We start from the raw sequence: 21,077 nt of genomic DNA on the forward strand, positions 1-21,077 counted from the left end.
GTAACTCCATTGTGTCAAATTTGAGTCACACGCGAGAACACACAAAAGGAGACTTTCTTCTGATCTTTATTGAAAAAAGCAACACAATAAGCTACTGTACATACAAGTGGCAACATTGCAGGGAATTTGCACTGAAATGAGATGCATGTAAGCCAAAGATAACATTTACCTCTCACACACAAAAACTATTTCTCATCAAAAACACTCACACCCCAAAAAAACCACACTGGGGAAAAAACACCTCACAACAATAATTTCTCTCACATAAAACAAAACTTCTCACATAACAAAAACACTCACATATAATTAACTAAAACATCTCATCTCATACAAACACAAAACCTTTCACACACACAACACAAACTGCCCACTCACACCAATAAAATGCTTTCCCCAAAACTAAAACGCTCACCCTCGCTAACACATATGACAACAAAACTCTCAAATCCAACAAAAAAATACTTCTCACAAAAGAAAACTGAAACAACCTTATCTGTCACACACATTACAAATAAAACTCTCACATAAAAGCAACCACACCATAAGCTCACAAACTGTCACACACACACCAAAAAGAAAACTTCAAGAAACAAATCATAAAAGACAAACACAACAACAAAAACTGTCAAAATATTTCTCACACTCACCAAAAAAAAACAACACACACACACAAAACTCTCACAAATGAAAACCTCTCACAGGCAACAAGAAACATTTCACACTGTTGATAAAAAACATTGACTCATTATCTCCCATATATAACAAAAAACATAAACTCTAACACACGAAGACCAGAAAAAATGGGAAAAAAATCACAAAAGAAGAACAAAAAAACTCACAAGCAAAAACAAAAACTTTCTTACCCATCAAGAAACCTCTCACTCTTATCCCAAAACACTCACTCATCCTCCCATTCACTCACAGGCGTGCGCACACACACACACACACACACACACACACCAAAACATTTCACACTAATCAAATCTCTCTCTCTCTCATATTATTGAGCCATCAGTTAGTATAACAAAAAAAAATATTCAGTTGTGTTGAGTGTTTAAGAGGTGAAGTTGTTTTTGTCTTAATCTGCACCTAGTACGCTGAAGCTTGTGGTTCTATAAAAAATACATTTGAACACTTACAGATAAAGCGTCAACACTTGTGACTTAACAGACTGGCAGGACTGAAAGCAAATCGGAAGAGGGGTATGTGAAACACAAACACGTGGTTCTCCTTGTCCATTGATTGCCTGTAAACAGCAAATGTTGCCATCTTGTCCACCAAACTGTTCTTGAAGCTGCTCATCGTAGCATTCATTTTTCCCCACAAGCCCACGCAGTCCACTCCTCAGCCGTTCCGTGTCAATCATTCTCCTTACAGAACAGACAAGTCATGGCAGGATTTAGACTTGAGCCAGAATGCGACGCTGGGATTGTTCCTGGCCACTATTTTGTCGAGAAAACGCTTGGCCTTGATGGGGAGGCTCTCCCGACGGGGGCGGCAAGCAGCGCGCCCGCCGCCCTTGGAGTCCCTGCGCAGACGCAACTGTCGCACAATGCCATGGAAGGCCTCCCACACGTTGTGCTGCATGGCGGCGGAGGTCTCGATGAACTTGCAGTCGAAGATGGCGGCGCAGGCGCGGCCTTCTGGAAGCAGAATATACAGTTTTTTTCTGGCGGGTTTTTTTTTAATGCTTCACCCAGCCAGGAGAATACTTTCAAACCAATGGTTCTTATACTGAGTACATCGAGTGTAGTAACTTGGAGGTTAACCTCACCTTACTTTAACATTGTTCCTTGGCCACAACAAAGCAATATATTTGTATTACACGCTGCTGTTGCCTGACTACAAAAACAGCGAATAGGTGTGTTTTTCAGCAAATAAAGGAAGCCAGGTTTCCCCCAAAGAATCAGACTAGAAGCTTTTACATTTACCGAATTTGACAGTTTCTCATTAAAATAGCATGAGACCCTGTGTCAGATCTTTTGACCGGTCCTGTATGATTTTAATTTAGTATTACGATTTTGAAGTTGAGGGTTCTTACCATTGGTAGAAACCTGCCTGCGTCGCACCAGGTCACACTTGTTGCCCACCAGGATGATGGGCGTGTGTTGGGCTGGGCGAAGGCGGCGCAGGGTGATGCGCAGCTCGGACGCCCGCAGAAAGGATGATCGATCGGTTATGGAGTACAGTAGCAGGAAGGCGTCGCCTGACTGCATGCAGCACTCCTGAGCCCATTCACCGTCATTCTGCCAAACACACACATACACACACACATGCATGGATGATCAATATGATGAGTGGATTATGGGCACGAGGGAGAGAAGGTCCAAGCACACAATTCGCCCCTGCCCGACGTATCGTTAACTCCGGCCATGATTTTGACTCACGTCTGCATCCCATGTGTCCAACAGAGTGATTGTTGCAGCCTCTCCATCCACGTGAAGTTCCTTCTCGCGTAGTTCTTCTGAAATAATGAAAAAAAAGACAAATCAAATATTTTAACTTTAAAAAGATAAATTGATTTAAATGTTCATTATTGTGGTTATAGTTTGCTTTTTTTTTTCTCTCCACGGTATCATACTTAAAATTTGACTGAAATGTTTCTTTACCTAAATAAGCACCACGAAAAGAGCATTAACTGAGGGCGCGAGTATCGCGAACTGTTCGTAACCTTGAAATGTTGTAACTCGAGGACAACAGGTGTTAAAATTTGTTTCGGTATAATTTAGTTCAAACCCACCTCAATCATACAACCACAATTTCACAAACCTAGCCATTTGTGAAATATATTTTTTATTTTAAGACATTACATTTGTTGAAAACACTCCAATTCCCCCAATAGTTCCCATTCAAATAAATTGAAGTCTACGTACTCCATTGCTGAGTTCTTACCTCCACACAGCTCGCAGTCATCGCTGTCCATGCTGTCCGCCGCCCCGGAGAAGATGCAAGCGAAGGCGGTCTTCCCGACCCCGCCGGCCCCGAGGAGCACCACGCGGTACGGGTTGACCGAATCAGTGGAGATGACCGAGTCGGACGACGAGGACCAGCTGCCACGGCTGCTGCCTCCGTCGGACTCTCCGGCGGAGCTTGCGCACGATTTGGATCGGGAGATGCAAGCGGGGACGCGGGCGAGGAGGCTGTCCGGGTCGCAGATGCTCCAGCGGTGGATCTCGCTCTGGAGACGGAGGCTGTGCCGGCGCACGCTGGACATCATTATCCCGTCGTTCAAGAAATAAGCAATTAAAATCACTGACTTGGGCTTCGTTTATTCCCCAATACCAAATGGTTAACGGTTTTAAACGAATTTATAAAGTGCTCCCTGCAGCGTAGCTTGGAAGCAGGATTAGTTGAGAAACATGAGAAACATGTTGCCAGTGAAATGGAGCGTGCCGTGTCCTCTCGGTGCTCTCATTAATCCTGCAATGCTCATGCTGCTGGGGGTTCCCTGCATGTTTATATGACGAGGTTCGCCTCTCTCTCTCTCACTCACTCAGTTACTGGAGGGAGTGTTGATCAACTCTCAGGGCTGGAGGGGAGAGTTTAGATGCTCTCAACATTAATGTACGCTAATGGCCCACAAATCACACGGAGATCCCCTGGAAGTGCATTGAGAAAATGATTACACAACATATGCATGAATGTATAAAGGGTCTAATGGATTTGTTCTTATACAAGACTCGACACTTGGAAATGTGTATTGCTGTTATTCACACTGAATGTTCTTCTCACATTCTGCCAGCAGGAAGGAAGGCCGTCTGACAATTGGAGTTGGAGAGGTGCCAGCAGCATTGGGTGACAATGGCAACTGTGTTTAGTGGTCATGAAATCTCTTAATTAAACATCCGGGTCACACATGAACACGAGAAGGTGGGACTGGTTTTACCGTTTACTGGTTGACTACCACTTTGTTCTAGTCCCAGTGGCATGCAAAGGGGTGACCGACCGGGTGTTTTGGGCATCCACCCGGAGGGGGAATCCACAGCCCCCCAACCCCCCCCCCAAAAAAACCACGAAAAGCAAAAAACAGATCAACAAACATAAACTGCAATTAGAATAACTATTTAACATGCAATTCTTCACAAGATACTGTGCCTAATAACCCGGTACATCTTATGTATGAAAACGTTTTAAATTAGACCCATTCATTGATAATACGCCTAATAAAAGTGCACCTAATGAGCCATAAAATACAGTACAACTCTCTTTAACAGTTTTTCTTTTAAAACATGCTTTTTCCGTTCATGTTGAAGTAAAAATCATATTTTAATTTGGGTTGATTTTGGAGAGCCATTACACTAATAGTGGGATTACGCCCCTTTCTCTTTTGTTGTTTGTGTTGTGCAAAGCTTCTGTATCGATGTGGTCTCATATCTCGTGGCCTTCTGCTCTGATCTCTTCTGGCCGACAGACGATGGGGGCGACATTAAATCCTTGTTAAGTGCTGGGGCGTGACCAGGGTCACAGGCTTTCATATTGTACATTGGCAAGGTCTTGACGGTTAGTTTTAGACACATAGCCACATACAAAGTGACCGCGGTGTTCTGTCCCACATCCTGGGACAGTCAACATGGGGACGGTACAGGGTGGAACCTCTAATTAGCACAATATGTTGTGAAATGATGGGTGAACATTTTATCCCAAAAGACAAACAGTAATGTAAATATAAAACAATCTGTTCTAAGAGCGAAACAGTCACCAAATTTTATTAATTACACAAGCTAAGTAATGTTTTAATTCTATATGTGTAGAAGTTTGCTACTTCATTGGTATCAAGAGGTGATTGATGTCACTGTGCCAACAAGTGTGTCGTGATAAATCATTAGGTCTGCCGCAGTAAATTATCCAAATTTACTTAATTAGTCCGACAGTGCAAGACTGGGAATTGAGCGACAAGTTTACCCCATCATAAAGTTGACTGATGAAAAAAAGATACTCAGTAAACCATAAATTGAAGAAAAACTCCAGCGGTCCTTGTGATTTCCTCAGAGAAAAGACAACGGCTGTTCGTGATGCTGTTTGGTTGTATTTGTATGTGTTTTATCGTATTTGGCTTAAAGTCACAATCGTTTGATGGTGTAAAATTGCCACAATAACAATGCTAATTTACAATAGCTCATCAATGGCATTTCCTATTGTATGTTAGCATTAAGCTAGCTCAATTTATATTACGCTAATGACAATGGCAGTGTGGCTGTGATGAAAGTACTTTAAATAAACAACAGCTTGAAGAAGCAACACTTTACCTCTTATATGGAGAACTGTTAGCTATCCGACAATTAGAGAAAATGATTCAATGTGTGCAAATTTTGTTTTAAAAAGTTCATTGAAAAATAAAATTACTCAACGGTAAACATGAACAGGATGTTCTGGGGATGGCTGAGACGCAATGTTGTTTAAGCTGCACTGAGTAAAGCTGCGGGGTAACAAAAGCTGCGAGTTGTCTGAAGTTTGCAGTAAAAACGAAAGGCCTCCATCAAACATGACCTGTTTTAAGGACTTGTGGCAGCCCCCCCAAAATTCTCAGCTCTCAGGTCAGAGCAAAATCATCTTAATTGAAACTTTAGAAAGAACAATGCAGCAGTGTGAGGAGCCACGCAGGCTGTCTGTACATCTAGAAGTCATAAATAAAATGAAGGGCAAAGTGCAGTGTGGAAGGGTGGAGCGTGCATGAATACAATACAGTATGTTAGAACCATGAAGGCCGCTGCACTCCGAAGGCCATGTGCCCGATTTATTCCTCGATGAAATCACGCCCACAAGCCTTCACCGTGGCTGAGCCCGGGGCCACTGAAGCGGCAGATGATTAAAAAAAATATTTGGCGGCCTGAGCGGTATGTGCAGCCTGATACACGTGGCTATAAGCTCATGCAGCTTAAATGTCAATGATTCTCTAAGTGATCATGAATGAAATATAAGACCTGCAACCTTGAGGGTTAATACCATAGGCTTGGCCCGACTATCTCTTCATTCAGAGATTTAGGGATCATAAAAAATAAAATAAAGATCCAATCTGTCATTTAGTTTCTCATCAAAACAACTGCACCCCTCCCTTCAGCAGTGGAGTTATTCATTTAAATGCATCCAGCGGGTCTTTGAGCTGGCAGGCTTAAAAGGGGGTGGTGGGGGGGATTGGCAGAGGATGGTTAAGAGCTTTAGAATGACTCCATCTCGTGCGCTCATCAGACACATGGCCCCGAGACATCATTTGGATCAATCGGACGAGTTACAGTTGTTTGTCGAACACGTGCCCACTAGCTTGCTGACACAAGATGGGCTTCGAAACAAACTACCATCCATTCCCTCACTAGGGTCACGAGTGAGCTGGAGCTTACGCCAACGGACTTTAGGAGAGAGGTGAATTGATCACCAGTCAATCGCAGGGCCCGTGTAGACACTCACATTCATCCAGACCATTTAGAGTCATCCATTAACTTAGTTTGCCAGCACAGGGAGAACATGCAAACTGGGCTTTCACTTGTGCAGAGCTTTTGTACCTTCGAGGTACTCAAAGCGCTGAAACATTCTCACCTCATTCACCTACTGATGACACAGCAACTGGGGGTTCAGTATGTTCACAGGATTTCTGCAGGTATCAGCAAATCTGATTCAAAGACATATATAGAGTTAAAAGGAGTGTGAAACATTAACTCAAATTTGTGTGGCGGTCATTTTTCTGCCACTAGGTCAGATGTTGGTGACAGGAACAGTACATTTTTCTTTCCAAAATAAGAGCAAATTAAATGGAACGTGAAGTTACATTGTGGACTCCTGTCCATTTTGTTCAGAATCAGAATCATCTTTATTGGCCAAGTATGTAGAACACACAAGGAATTTGTCTCCGGTATAACACGCTGCATTAGTATCATCGTAAACAACAAATCATTGAACCATTTTAGAGTAACCAGTAGCAGTATTTGTAGTACAAGAAGAGTGACTACGTCAGTGACTGTTTAAGGAGTTAATGGCTAGAGGGAAGAAGCTGTTTAAGTGTCTACTGGATTTGGTGCGCATGGATCTGTAGCGTCTGCCTGAGGGGAGTAGCTGGAAAAGGTGGTGGGCAGGGTGCGGGGGATCCAGGAGGATTTTCCGTGCCCTTGTCTTGATTCTTGCAGTGTGCAAGTCCTCAAGAGTGGGTAGGGCGGTGCCAACGATTTTTTCCGCCGTCCTAACTGTCCGTTGAAGTCGGATTTTGTCCTTTTTTGTGGCGGCCCCAAACCAAACCGTGATGGAAGAACACAGGATTGATTCGATGACTGCCGTGTAGAACTGTCGTAGCACCTCCTGTGGCAGGCCATGCTTCCTCAGCAGCCTCAGGAAGTACATCCTCTGCCGCGCCCTTTTCAGGATGGAGATGGTGTTGACTTCCCACTTCATGTCCTGGGAGACTGTGATTCATTGGCATTACAACTATTGCTGAGTCTCCGCAAATATATATTAAAAACAAAACAAAGAAACAAACAAAAAAAACCCCAGATCATTTTCCCTAATTGATCAAAGACATACAGTATATGACCTGCATTCAAAAATGTCACATTTAGTGACAAAAACACTAAACAGTGTCATACTAGCCCAACCATCCCTTTTCTGTCGCGCTTGTCCTTATTAGAGTGTCCTGTGAGTGGGAATCTATCTCACCTGAATTGAGTTGTGGGATACACCCCGGACTGATTACCAGGTAATCTCTTCTCACATGACATGAATTAAACTACCATTTTTTTTAAACCGCATGTCAGAATATAAGTGGTGAACAACTTTTATTGATTAAAAAAATCCTACTAAATACTAATATTACAACTGGGTCAACACATTGTGAGTTTGATGAAAGAATAACATAAGGTTAAAAAATATTCCAATCGAACCCTTTTGTATTCAGACTGAAATGAGCTGAATAAAATAGCCATCGCAAGGTGATGAAGAGTAATAATTCAGAGTGCGTTAATAGAGCCCTTGGAACGTAAAAAGCCAAACCTTCCCGAAACCTAGATGTTACACAAGAAAATTGCCTCATAGAGCGGCGCGGCGCCGGTCAGATGAATAATAATTATCCCTTTTATGTAACAACGCAGTTGAATACAATCCATACACGGTACACGCGGAACACACGAGAACCTAACTCCGACGCAGCGGCTCAGTGCCGAGGCAGCACCGATGAAAAAGGCTGACGAGTGTCCCACATCACTTAACCACTGTGACTCACCGTGGACAGTCATGTCAGAGGTCACAGCATGAGAAAGTGTCCTCATTGGAAAGCTTGTTGTTTTGTGAAAACTATCAACTAAATGACTGAACATTTACATCGCAAGGAGAGTGTAAACTAAATCATTCCGAATGAGATGCTCTGAATAAATTCTCAGCACCTAAACATACCTCATCGTTAGGATTAACTGCTGTTGTCAATACAGTTTTACCTTAGATGGCTCTGAAACAATGGACAAAAAAAAAAATTCGGAACTCACGCAAATCTGTTCGCCTAGTGAGAACTCCATCGATCCTGTTTCTTCATTTAAAATTTAAGCTCATTTTTTTAAGCTAACAAGATAAAATTTCTGAGCTGTTTGCACATGTTACTGACATGTTTCAAACATTTTGACCCTCTTCAGTGGCTTAATAACAACAGCGATTTTAGTATAACAACAACCCTTTTAGTATGACGAATGGAGTTCGACATCACCACAAAACTACAATCCGGGTAATGGTTTTAAAGTAATAATGCGAACAGGTTCCACCAGGACTGAGCGTCGTCTTGGAGGCAAGAAGTGATGTTTATGGTTCCACATGCGAGATGGTGGTTTGAAAGGCAAAGGTGATGTGGTCTCGGGCGTGATCGAGGTAAGGGTCAGAGAAGGTGTGGGCGTCTCCAGAGAAATGTCTCCACCGCATCAGCTCAGACATGCTGAGGTGCTTCTGGGACAAACCACTGCGGTCACGACCAAGCTGGCACGGGCGATTGTTAGAAGCCTGATCTTCTTCCTCTTTCATATCTGAGCAGAAAGTTAAAATAAGATGAGTGTGCAAATATGGTCTTTTTTAACTGATTAAAACCGGCCCTACCGTGAACTGAGCCGTCCATGTCGCAGCTGCAGTTCAAGAGGTCATGAGTTAGAGATTGCGTGTCAGAAAGGCTGAAGAGATCTCGTAGCTCGCTGGTGGAGAAGCTGGCATGCTCTGAGCCTTTGCCAAGGTCCACCACGGTCCCAGAAAGCCCCTGTTTGGACACTTGCCGCTGGAAAATGCGCTCTTCGATGGTGCCTTGAGAGGGTCACAGAAACCTACGAATGAGTCCGGTTCCCAGTGTGCCGTATTTTCCATCCATATATTTTCTACAGTGCTTTTCCTCATTCGAGTTACAACCACAGCTGAGATGGATCCCGTCACAGCTGACTTTGGGTGAGAGGACCCAGGGAAAAAGTTGGGTAATTTTATTTTAAAATATATTATTTCACTTTTAATAAGAGGTCAATATAACTATGAAAAAAATTCAGCGGTCAATTTTTAAAAAATGGGCTTATCACAATGTATTTCATCTCAGTCTGTCGCTAATTATTGATGTATACAAATAATACATCTTTGTTCATCGATCTATGGCAGCTATGTAAAGTGACAGGCAGAAGAATTAAATGCTCATCCACATATTTGATTTAATATAGAGAAACCGTTGAAATCTATTTCTGAACCAACATTTTGTGAGTGTCGGATGGACAAACAAGGCGCAGGAGTAAAATATGTGCAAACGCACATCATGTACACAGCCAAATCCAGGATGATACCTGCAGTCAGGAGACGGTAAGTGTGCACGGTCTTCTTCTGTCCGTCTCGCCACACTCGTGACATAGCCTGAACAAAGCAAAGGAGTGAATGTTCCAATGCAGCAAAACAAAACATCATCATCTTGTTGATTGTTATGGTAGTTGTACCTGAATATCGGTGGCTGGGTTCCAGTCAAGGTCATAGAGTACCAGGTGAGAAGCCCCCACCAGATTTAGCCCGACACCGCCAGCTTTGGAGCTGAGCAGAAACAAGAAACTGGAAGAGTAAGGACTATTGAAGCCATCGACCAGTCGCTGCCTTTGGTTGGTGGGCGTTTGCCCGTCGAGCCGACAGAACGTGTAACCCATGTGCACACAAAGCTTCTGGAGCATGTTCAGCGTCTGAGTGTAGTTGGAAACGATAACCACCCTGCGGGGAGACACAAGAACTGTCATACCTGTAATTCAACAGACACAGCAACACACAGAAGTGTCTTGAATTGACAATGGCGTACTTGTCCGATGGGCTGAACTGTTTGATAGTCTTCAGGAGATCCAACAGAACTAAAAGTTTCCCCGAGTCATCAGCGTTGAAGCTATCTGAAGAGTAGTTTTCTGGGAAAAATTGTGCTAAGCCTTCATATAACGAGCTCTCTTCGGAATCACACTTCATTTTGTCCTACAAAAAAAAAAAAAAAAAGCATGTTGCCACAAAAAATTTTTGAATTTGAACAGGACTTGACTGATTCAGTGAATCAAATGTCTCACCATGACAGTGGTGTGAAGCAGAGCAGGGTGGTTGCACAGCTTTTTCAAGGCGGTGATGCAGGCCAGGTGAGTGTGCGTTTGCATGGAACCCTGGAGGCAGGCTCGGAACACTCTGTGGCTGAGGAGATGCCTGTAGACATCTTGCTGCAGTGGGGACAGTCTGCAGAACAATGTCCAGTCCAGGCGCGGCGGCAGGTAGCTTTTGATGATCTCCTGTGTCCTCCTCAGGATGAACATGCCGGTAAGTCGAGAGAGCTCACACGCTCGCTCTTCTCCCAAAGATTTGTCCTCCTGTTGGGAGAGCGGCATATTGCTTTTGTTTCATACATTGACTTAGAAGTGTCACATGGTTACCGGTCTCAATAAATTAGAAAATAGTGGTCAACAAGCTGCCTGGGCGCTCGTTTGCCTGCCGGTTGATTAGAAGGACCTGTGACGAAAGCCAAACTGTGGCAGGGTTTCTACTTTCAGGACCTGGATTTGACACCTCTGAAGATGAGTGAGTGTGTGTTACCTCTGAGCAGGAAGGCTGCCTGGAACGAAGAATGGGCTCTTCAAACACCTTCCTATATGCAGTGGTGGAGCCAAGTATGCCCGGATTAACAAACTCTATGATGGCGTAGAACTCCTGCAAGTCATTCTGCACCGGGGTACCTTCAAAACATATTTAGTAAATTCAGAGAGAGACCATGTTGATTTCTCGCAGCAGTCAAGAGAGGTGCAGCTCAAGCACCTGTGAGTATGACCCTGCGAGCACAGCTCAGGCTGCTGAGGGCCGAGGACGTTTTGATGCTACTGTTCTTTAATCTGTGACCCTCGTCGCAGATGATGAGACCAAAATCCACTTTTTGCACCTGAGAACACAAAGGTGGCATTCAGGAGATCTCATTTCGCATGATTCCACAGGAAAAGTTGCGGACAGGGAGGTGGGCAAACCTGTTCGAGGCAGCGCAGTAGCATTTCGTAGCTGATCACAAGAACATCATGCAGAGGAGACAATACAAACTGCTCGATCCTGTGGTCCTTCATACGACAACACAGTACAAAAAGAAACAGACAACTATGAGAAGAATGGTCCTAGTAAATTCGATCACAATGTTAGATACAGTATGCCTGCACAATTTAGTCAGACCGTGTACAAAACAGCTTTTAAAAATTTGTCTTTACATATTTTCTCTATTTAGAACCAGAAACGTTTACAAACACTGTTGACAAAAAAAAAGACCGCCGACGGCAACATATTTTTTAAATCAGTCATTCTGCATGTTAGTTGAGAGCCTACTTCCTGTTTATGGAGGATTGTGCACATTACAGAGATGCTGCTAACTATTTGATGATTACACAATTATAATTGACTTACAAGTATGTATTTTCTATACAACCAACATATAGTGAACAAAATGCTCTTCCACTTGATGGCAGAAGATAATTCGTGTAATTTAACCTGCGTAGCCGCGTGTTGTCATTCCTAAAACAGAGTAAGTCACGGCACGCACATGCTGAGCAAGTATATTTGAAGATCTCTTTCCTCACTTGATCCACTGTGAAAACGTTGATCCTCTCGCGGCCCAGCCATTTGTTGAACTCGGCGCCCCAGTTTTGCACCAGGCTACCCGGCGTAACAACCAGCGCACGCTTGGCGACCGCTTTCCCTCCATACGGACCCTGCTTGAGCAAAGTCCAGCAGAGAGCCACGCTCTGGAGGGTTTTCCCCAGACCCATCTCATCAGCCAGGATAGCCCCGTAGCGCCCTGCGGCTCTAATGATGGAAAGAAAATGGACGCTAAACAACGGGAGAGCTCACAAATGTGGACACATGATAATACCTCATGCCCATGACACATTCATAGAGAAAGAGCAGGCCATCCCTCTGATGGGGACGCAGCTGAGCCGTCAGGTGCGGGTCAACCACCACATCAACCACAGGAAGCCCTGACTTGTTATTTGACCACTGGTGCTTGAGAGAGGGCCGGGGCATCACCAGAGCACCTAAGAATGATACAAAGGAAAACTTTACATATAAAGAGAATCTGATTGAATAAAAGTTATTGAAGACAGTGGATATAAAACTGATTGAGTCTACACACCGGCGGCTTGTGGATCATGGCGAGGCCTGCAAATTTGTTGCTCCCTTGGTTGGGATCCAAGATGCTCCGCTCTCCCCGACAAAGAAGGGGGGCAAAAAGGTTTGGATGCTCGGCGGAGTGAAGGAGGGGGAGCCGTCTTTTGGAGGATGTCTTCTACCCGTGCTTCTTGGAAACAACGTCCCGTGGCAAACGTTTCTGCGGATATGACTCCCATCACCTCCACTTCTTTCGCTCCGATAATCAGGGTCTCTCCCTCAGTGAGTGACGCCAGCACTGACATTTTGTAGCCGCTACCTATAAGGGCAGGCCGTGCCATAACATGATTATTTTCAATTTTTTTTTTTTGCATGCCAACCACCATGTGAAATGGAGGGGGGAAAAAAATCAAATTTCCCTTATTTGGTTCAAAACCATTTTACAAAAAAAAAAAAAAAAAAAAAAGTTGAGTACTGTATCTTTGTACATTTGTCATAGCAAGTGAATACCTTTCAACAGGCATTCTAACAACAGAATACTGTAGCTCTATGTTCAACAGATTTCACACCGAGTACATTTTTCATGACTCAGAGAGCTAAAAAGAAATCAGCAGGCTGTAGAGGATTTTCTATACGGGGTCCAGTATGATGCAATGCTCTAACTGTGGAAATTTGAGAGCAGCTACCTCGAGAGAAATGTTTAAATCTCAACTAAAGACTAACTAAAGACTGATTTATGCAGAGTTTCTTGCCCCCCCGTTTCACCCTCTCTCATCTGGACTTTGGCCTGTTTTACTGTCACTTCTCCTCTAGGTGGTGATGAGCGAGGTGAGAAGATTGCTGTAGATGATTCCGAATGGACTGACCAAGACGCGAAACTGAGGAGGAGCACTTCCTCAGAGGCTACCTGTGGTTCATTTCATTAACTCTCATCCTGTGTAGGCAAACATTGTACAGCATCTTATCATGCGATAACTGTTGCCCACTGGACATCCGTTGCGTCCCGGTCATCCTGGAAGACTGACCCCTCCATCTGTGACTCCTCGTGATTTCTTCCTATTTTCCCCCCACAAATTGGTTTTCTTAGAGTGCTGTATTTACTTGACCGAACCGGGGTGCTCTAGAGAAAGGGGTATGGTTGACTTTTGTGAACTGTAAAGCCCTTTGAGGACACGTGACTTAAAGCTAAATTAATAAACCTGACATTGGTTCACAATACCTCACCCTGTCCGATGTCCTTGCCCTCCATATCCTTCAAGGTGGCCGTGCGACCCTTCGTCACCAGCACGGCGTCCCCCTCCCAGCGCTTGTGTTTCTTTTTGCTGGCCTTACACCACATCACGCTGAAGTACCGGACCATGTCCTGGTTGCATTCTGTATTTGGGACTGGATTTGAAACGGCACATCCTTGAAGGGGGCCTGTGGAAACAAACGCAAAATAGTGATGAAGAGTATTCTGGATGCACAGGCAGGCCCCATCAGCAGATGTCCCTGTTGCACCAGTTGTGCACTCACATCCGCTCAGAGCTACTCACATGCATTCAAGTAGAGTTCTCCCTTGCAACATTTGGACAGAAAAAACAAGTTGAAATGTCTATGGAAAATAGGCATTCAAAAAGTAGGTCAAGTGGAGGTGTGATTTAAAAAAAAAATCAAAACCTCAGTCTAGTAACTTTCTTTTAATAGAAAAAGACACCAAAAAATAGAGAAACAAAAACTAACAACACCCAACAGTCATTTCCCCGAAGTACAATATTCCATTCACTTGTATTCACTGGCGATCGATTTCATTTTCATGCCATTTTTAGCAACGCACTGAATATGACATGACAATATACAACGAAACATCCACAGTTGAACGTGGGGGAAAAGTGGGTAGCCAGACCATCATCATAGTGACATCATAGCTTCCCCTGTATAGCATTGTTTTAGGACTGCAACTAAGGATTAACAATCAATTAATCTGGGGATTAATTTGATTTAAAAATAACATTTTATTTTTTCCATCCCGTTCTTCAAAAAAAAGGACATTTTTTTTCAAATTGATTTTTCAGAAAACGCATGAAACTTCTTTTCATGATTCGATTATCCGCATCATGTCAGAAAATAGGCAAAAATGTTGATCAGTGTTTTCCAAAGTAAAACCAGATGGTTGTAGATGTTGTATTTTGATAAGGAAGAAATCTGAGAATATTTCCTGTTGAGGGAGACATTCTAAGGATTTGAACAATTTTAGGTCTGTTAACAATTAATGAATTATCACAACTAATTATCGATTAATTTGGAAATCGATTTGTTGTCGTGTAATAGTTGCATCTCGACATTGTTTTAAGGCTCACCGTGAGATTTTGTAGAGTTTCACAAAATGTAAAAAGAGATCACAGATTTTAAACCTATCCTCATCTGCCATATGGTATGGAAGTTTGATTTTAGATGGTTCAAAACGAGATACGACCCCTGAAACTGGTGTGCAAGCACTTCGTAATTTCCGTGACATCATAGCAGCGCGACACAGTGTAACCCATCAATTAATTTTACACAGCAGAGTAGGATTGAGAACATCCGGAATTTTGTGTTCTTTTCTCAAGGCGTTATTGGCGTATCATTTCTGCTCTTTCTCTTTCAATTTTAGCACAAAAATTAATATTCTGTTATGAGTATGACTCCTCCTTGGACTGCAGTATGTCTATGGAAACGCGACAGGGTACTAAAAAGTGGTATTTTCTAGCCTTCCAATACCTTTGACAAAATCAATGTCAAATACTCTGATACTGAAGTGGTTGAAGTGGATCTCTTATCTCTCGTTCCAGGCCCTGCCTCAGGTCAACATGTTCCTTCTTGCTAAAGAGGGACAGGCAGCCCATGTCGAAGTCGGGCCACCTTCAGCTTCTCCACTTTGATCTTGGCCCTCAAAAGTTCCTCCTCCAACTGCTGCTTCCTCTTTAGCCCCTCCCTCTTCTCCTCAAGGTACATTGCCACCTTCCTGTGATTCGCTAGCACCAATTCGTGCTCCTCTTTGGCCAGGTGCAAAGGGCGGAAGCGCTCGGACTCGTGATGAGGGTAGACGTTGTTAGGGTAGATGCTGTTGGGGTAGAAGTCGTGGTGTAAAGACAGCGGCGAGGCAGAGAGGGGGATGTTGACAGACGAAGGGGCGGGAGACGAGGATGCATTGTAATCCCGGATGCTGTCCGCATGTTGTTCTCCCATCAGCTCCGGGGCCACCTCCAGGCGCATCTCTTCGTGCGTGGATGAGAGTGGGAGATCTGGAGGGGGTTTTACATCATCTTCGGTGTCCAGATGGACCACCTCATGGGGAATGGTGGGGACAGCTGCAGAGTAGTCCTGAGGACCAGCCAGGGATGCGCTGCTGCCAGGAGGCTCGATGGGAGATGGGTGCTTACTGTATAATAATCTGAGGGTGAACAGCATGACAACAGTAAAAATACAAACTACATGAGGTTGATTCAAGCATCAAAAAACGGACACTTCCATCGGACACCTTTATGCATTCCAACAATAGTGGAATGCATGCCTATTTTCCATTTCTCCCTGCTGAAACACACCTGATTCGAAGGACTGAGTTTGGACAACCCAGTATTAAGATGTTTGATATCATAGTTTGTTGTATATTTACAATTAAATGATTAATACAGGGAATTACAAACAATTTTAGGCGGATGTCAATAGTTTGCGAATTTTAGCTATTTGTTGTAGGGCTCGGGTGTCTGTTTGCCCATCCCTACACTACTGTGTGCGGAAGTTTGTAAATGTTACATTTTAAGTAAACTAAAGTCATAAAATACAATGAAACATCAATACTATTTTTGGCATTGTTCTCAAGTACCAAATCAAAACACTAACACATTTTAAGTTCAACTCTGAACAAAAAAAATCTCTAGCTCTGGACTAATATGATTATATTTATCTTTCAAATCTTATTCTCTTGGAAATAAAAGGAGATTTCTAAAGAGTACTTGTATATATACTGGAGGGATGTCGTGTGCACTCTGATTTTCTTTCATTCTTCTCTTAAGGCTAAAAAACCCCAATACAACTAACAAAATTATATCGCAGCTTCTGCTGAATTTTTTGTTTTGCATGTTGAACTAATCTCTTGCTGGTTCTGATGAGTCACTGAGTACCTGCGCAGAGCCAGGTCCTTTTCGTGGATGGGCACATGCTGAAACAGGTGAGGGATCATCTCCATGACTCTCTTGGTTGGTTCTGAGATGCTGGCTCTGTATTCCGGCTGGGCGTGCCTCTGTTGCATCACTTCCTGTTTGGCTGACTCCTTCAGTCTCTTGTAAAGAGTTCTGAGGCCCTGCGCTGTGCGGTGGGGCCTGTCGCCCCCCAGGGCATTGTACTGCTCCGCCACCGTGTCCCAGCACTTGTTCTTGTCCACAATGACTGCGTGTTTGTTGGTGTGTTCCTCCAGGATGCGGACGTGAGGCCGGACGAGCTTCAACAGGTCCAGCTTCTCCGAGAGGGTGAAGTTTGAGGAGCGAGCTTTCCCCACCATGCTGGAAAGGAACACCGAACCGGATGCCATCTTCCAGCCCCAGTCAGGCCTTCAGCTGTCACCCCCCCCCCCACCTTTCTTTTCTTGTCCTGCTGCAGGATTCTCTTATTCCGCTGAGACATAAAGTTAACACTGATTTAACTGCTCCATATCTCTTTTTTCTCCTCTTCCCATTCCAAATCAAACGCGGGCTGTGATATGTCACAAGCGTGAAACCTCACCACTCCTTGGTTTCCTACCTCTGTTTCCTTGCACAAGAAAAGCAGGCTTCTGCCGTGCACAATAAGAATCAGGCTTAACTAGGCCAGCCTCGCTTAGGCCCCCGCCTACCTTCCAGGGTTTTGGATGAATTCCTCCCAGCTTAGACTGACGTAGCTAAGCCGCTTAAACCCAGCCCGACCTACTTACAGCTCGGCTTCTCTAAACCCCAAACCGAGCACAGCGAAGCCACGTCGTCTCAACACACAACAAAAGATGGTGACACACATACACGGGGGGATGGGGATTTCGGTGTATATCAGTTTATTTGGGGTCGACATTGTGTTTTGGTGGAAAGAGTGTGCGGCGCGGGTTTAACTAACTACACGCTGGGAGGAGTTTAAGGAAGCGCGCTGCGCACGCGCGTCAGCGAGCCTCGTATTGTTGCTACACGCTAATAAAACCGTCGCCGCGAGCTATTCGTTTCCACAAACCCGCCGTGTGGGAAGCGGAGAGGCTGGCTATACACGCCGGCCAGGGAGTCCACTTGTGTGCTCGTCAGGAGCTCAATACGTAATTCAGACCCCCGCGGCTGTCGCTGTTCAGCACCGCCGAGGTCCAGCACAGTCTACCGCGCGCGTCTGCGTTGTTACTATTTCTATTACCAACCAAATACGAGCGATACGCGCGGTTTGCGTCAACTACTAACCATCTTAAAGTGTAGGTATTTGTTTTTTTGTTGTTGTTTTATTTTTTAATAAACAATAGTGTCTCCATTGGTGGTCTTGGCTGAAAAGTTAAGGCGAGTGCTTGTATAATTCCGAATATCCACCAGAGGGAGACGCCTTGAAAATACAGTATAGTTACAGTCAACCCCTGCCTTTTCGCGGCTTGCTATTCATTTCACAAAATGAGCTTTCTACAAGTTGTCCCATTAATGACGGGAACGGCAATTCTTTAGACAGTACAGAATCCCTGGACTCACTTCAATGAAAGGATATGTTCAGTGAAACGTGCAGTGCTTTATTCTTCAGTTCACAATCCAGCCCTGAGGTTCATTTTCACTTATTTATGTGTTTACGGACCGTAGCACAGTTAATTACAGGCAAAGCTTTACTCTGAGTGGTATAAATGCACTAAAATTACTGCATGGTGAACACCGATCCTCATTCTTTAATACTGAAATGTTTACCAAATATTGTAAAACAGGGAAGGTGGGGAGATTTAAAAAAGAAATCACAACTGTAATATATAATAATGTTAGCTCCTTATTCTGCCATCTTGCCTTACTAAGATCAATCATTTAAGAAAGTCAGTGAAAGTCATCTCCTTACCTGTTTCTATGCTGTCTTGTGGTGTTGTGAACTCCTGTGAAGCAGCACCCGGTTCTGTCACAGCAACATTCTCATTTTCAGTGGCACTGAGAACTCGGGCCAGTGCCTTGGACAAAGTTGGTGCTGACTGGACATATGCAATTTTGTTGGGAGGTGGAGCTGCCAGACTTCTCTGGACCTGGTAGGCAAGTAGTTGTGTGAGGAGAGACAATTTGAGCGGTTCTGAAAGAATCATCCAATAGGTCAAGGATTCCCCCCCCCCCCCTCTCTTTTGGCCCTTTTCCACCGCGCTAGTGCGTGCCCAGGTTAGCACTAGTGCTTTCTTTTCCCACCACCAAAATTGGCTCTAGTTTTAGCTCTGGTGCTGGAAATTAGTGTTTAAACTGGCCCCAATTATTTGTTGGCTTTATCATGACGATGGCTCTTTGCCGTTGGAAAACCACACATGTTCTTCGGAAGCGCTGGCTCTGGTGCCCAATGAGCGGCAAACTTTTTTTTGGTCAAAAAGGGGTATTAGAGGGTAGATATTTTTACAAGGCCCTGCTCATATTACAAAATCCAATTAACACACAGTAATTCTGTACCATGTGTGTCAGAGGTCATTTGCTTCACCTGTACAACTCTACATGAGAAAAGAGCATGTGACAGTGACAAATGCTTCACGTATGCAGGGATGTCAATTTATGTGATACATTACACTCATATCAGAGCTTTTCAATGGTTCACAGCTGGGGTAGGGAGGAGTGATTGAATGTGTATGTTTATTTTACTGGCGCACTGATACTCTTAAGTACAGTATGTATTTTGTTTTAATGATAAAATATAATTTTTTGCAAATTATTTTGTGGGCCCCCCAAGTTACAGCTGGCAGAACCTAGTTTGATAACAACTGGTAAAAATAGTTTACCTTATTCAAGGCATTGTCCAAGCCAAATTTGGAGCACTGGATCTTGGGTTCTGCGCCAGTACATGAAGTAGCAGCTCCAGGAGGCACAAAACGAGGCTTTTTCGCCACATTACCCCGTAGCTGACTGGGAGCTGCTGAGCGTCTCATTTTATAAACCCCTTATCTGTTTAAAAAAAGAACAGAAAACAAGATATATGAACATTATATATACAACATTGATTCCAAACCAATGTATTGTCATTAATATTTCAGTATTGTGTGTACTTTTGTGATATTTTCGTTTGGTGGTGTGAAATGAGATTTTTCTACCAAAGATTATGTGATTTGGTTTGAGAGTATAATCACAGATGTGCACAGTATATTATAATGGTATTTAACTACAACCATTGCAGTCGAGTCAGTCAACAGTTCAGAATGTAAAACATGTAATTATTCATTAGTTACTGGGATCGTGGTTCATTCCTAATTGAGTAAAATGCAACGACATTGGTTCATAATTAATTAATCCAACAAGAACTATTCTTTTGACTTCTGTGTGCCAATAAACACGATACTGTGGATAGCTCAGTCACCTGTAATGCACTATTAAGATTATTTACTGAGGAGAGAAAAAATCGTTGTACTGGATACATTTTTCAGTGAACCAAAGTAAGGCTTACCTGAAACTGTCAACACATCTAGCAGCGTAGATACAAGTACAGAAAATACCGATGACAACGAAAAACCGTCCTTGGAAAAGTCAACATTCGTAAAGTGTTACTAATTGAGTTTGTCTCTGATCCACTGGTTGAAACGGCACTTCGATTCTCTCTTATCTGTAACTGCTTCAAACAACAAAGCGTATGCCGGACTACGGTTATGAGTGCACGGCTGTCCATGTCTTATTTTATGTGTTGTGTTATATTACCGTATTTCATTCAACGTTCAGCTGTATCTGTTGCGAACGCCCTATATGTCGTATTCAATTTTATTCTACGAGTAGGATGTATATTTTTCCTGGTTTTTTCCCGCTGAGTGAGCTCTGAAATGTGATTGGTTGTAATCCAGGAAGTATGTGAGGCGAAATAGAAAAGGGGTACGTTTGTTTTGTTACATCTTATAAATGAAATCATTTCAGGCATTTAGAGTTGTTCTTAAAAACAAACAATAATACTTTTAACGTTTAAACCAGTGCCTCTGAAAAATATCCATGCTAATTTGTGTTTACATTCAGTTACAAGCAGAGTTCTAGAAAGTGAAAACCCTGCCAAAGTTTGCCTTTGGCCACAAGTACTTCTACTCAACCGGCAGGTAAATTTGCTCGTTTACCTGCCGGTTAGGTACGAGCACCTGTGGCTGGACCTGGATTTGCCACCGCTGGTTGAAAATCGAGAAGACGAAAGAGCTACATAAGGGACGGGGTCCAATTAACACCCACGTGACTGACAGCGACCTATGTTTGAATAATTGATTCACTGAGGTGTGCCAAACGTGAAATGCATTTCATTGCATTTTAACCAATTCATTGCCTGACCCCTCCCCCTTTTTTTTAACCTTCTTG

The 21,077-nt window shown here is 43.5% G+C and overlaps 3 protein-coding genes across 4 annotated transcripts; all 3 read right to left on the minus strand.

Annotated features, from left to right (window-relative positions):
* Positions 1 to 47: 47 nt before the first annotated feature.
* Positions 48 to 3,414, minus strand: gem (GTP binding protein overexpressed in skeletal muscle). Its single transcript, XM_086113585.1, has 4 exons — positions 2,893 to 3,414; positions 2,388 to 2,464; positions 2,042 to 2,246; positions 48 to 1,643 (listed from the first exon to the last, which is right to left on the minus strand). Exons 1-4 carry the CDS (start codon positions 3,215 to 3,217, stop codon positions 1,372 to 1,374), a joined length of 879 nt encoding a protein of 292 aa, XP_085969711.1. The 5' UTR covers positions 3,218 to 3,414; the 3' UTR covers positions 48 to 1,371.
* Positions 3,415 to 6,789: 3,375 nt separating this feature from the next.
* Positions 6,790 to 20,517, minus strand: rad54b (RAD54 homolog B). Of its 2 annotated transcripts, none has more exons than XM_086114293.1 (16): positions 20,197 to 20,517; positions 19,538 to 19,695; positions 18,631 to 18,808; positions 13,804 to 13,998; positions 12,605 to 12,898; positions 12,344 to 12,506; positions 12,051 to 12,276; positions 11,454 to 11,540; positions 11,251 to 11,371; positions 11,032 to 11,171; positions 10,518 to 10,808; positions 10,265 to 10,428; positions 9,918 to 10,179; positions 9,771 to 9,837; positions 9,055 to 9,252; positions 6,790 to 8,984 (listed from the first exon to the last, which is right to left on the minus strand). In XM_086114293.1, exons 2-16 carry the CDS (start codon positions 19,682 to 19,684, stop codon positions 8,767 to 8,769), a joined length of 2,751 nt encoding a protein of 916 aa, XP_085970419.1. In that variant the 5' UTR covers positions 19,685 to 19,695; positions 20,197 to 20,517; the 3' UTR covers positions 6,790 to 8,766. The 2 variants fall into 2 exon arrangements, with proteins under 2 accessions (XP_085970419.1, XP_085970418.1); XM_086114292.1 differs by having other exon boundaries at positions 19,538 to 19,700.
* Positions 14,244 to 17,710, minus strand: LOC147203777 (fibrinogen silencer-binding protein-like). The gene is made up of 2 exons (XM_086114295.1): positions 16,722 to 17,710; positions 14,244 to 15,991 (listed from the first exon to the last, which is right to left on the minus strand). The coding sequence occupies exons 1-2, from the start codon at positions 17,126 to 17,128 to the stop codon at positions 15,421 to 15,423; spliced, it is 978 nt and encodes a 325-aa protein (XP_085970421.1). The 5' UTR covers positions 17,129 to 17,710; the 3' UTR covers positions 14,244 to 15,420.
* Positions 20,518 to 21,077: the final 560 nt, after the last annotated feature.

The sequence above is a fragment of the Hippocampus guttulatus genome, chromosome 6, assembly GCF_054856545.1.
Source record: "Hippocampus guttulatus isolate MCC_2025c chromosome 6, RoL_Hgut_1.0, whole genome shotgun sequence".
In the NCBI taxonomy this organism is placed as follows: Eukaryota; Metazoa; Chordata; class Actinopteri; order Syngnathiformes; family Syngnathidae; genus Hippocampus; species Hippocampus guttulatus.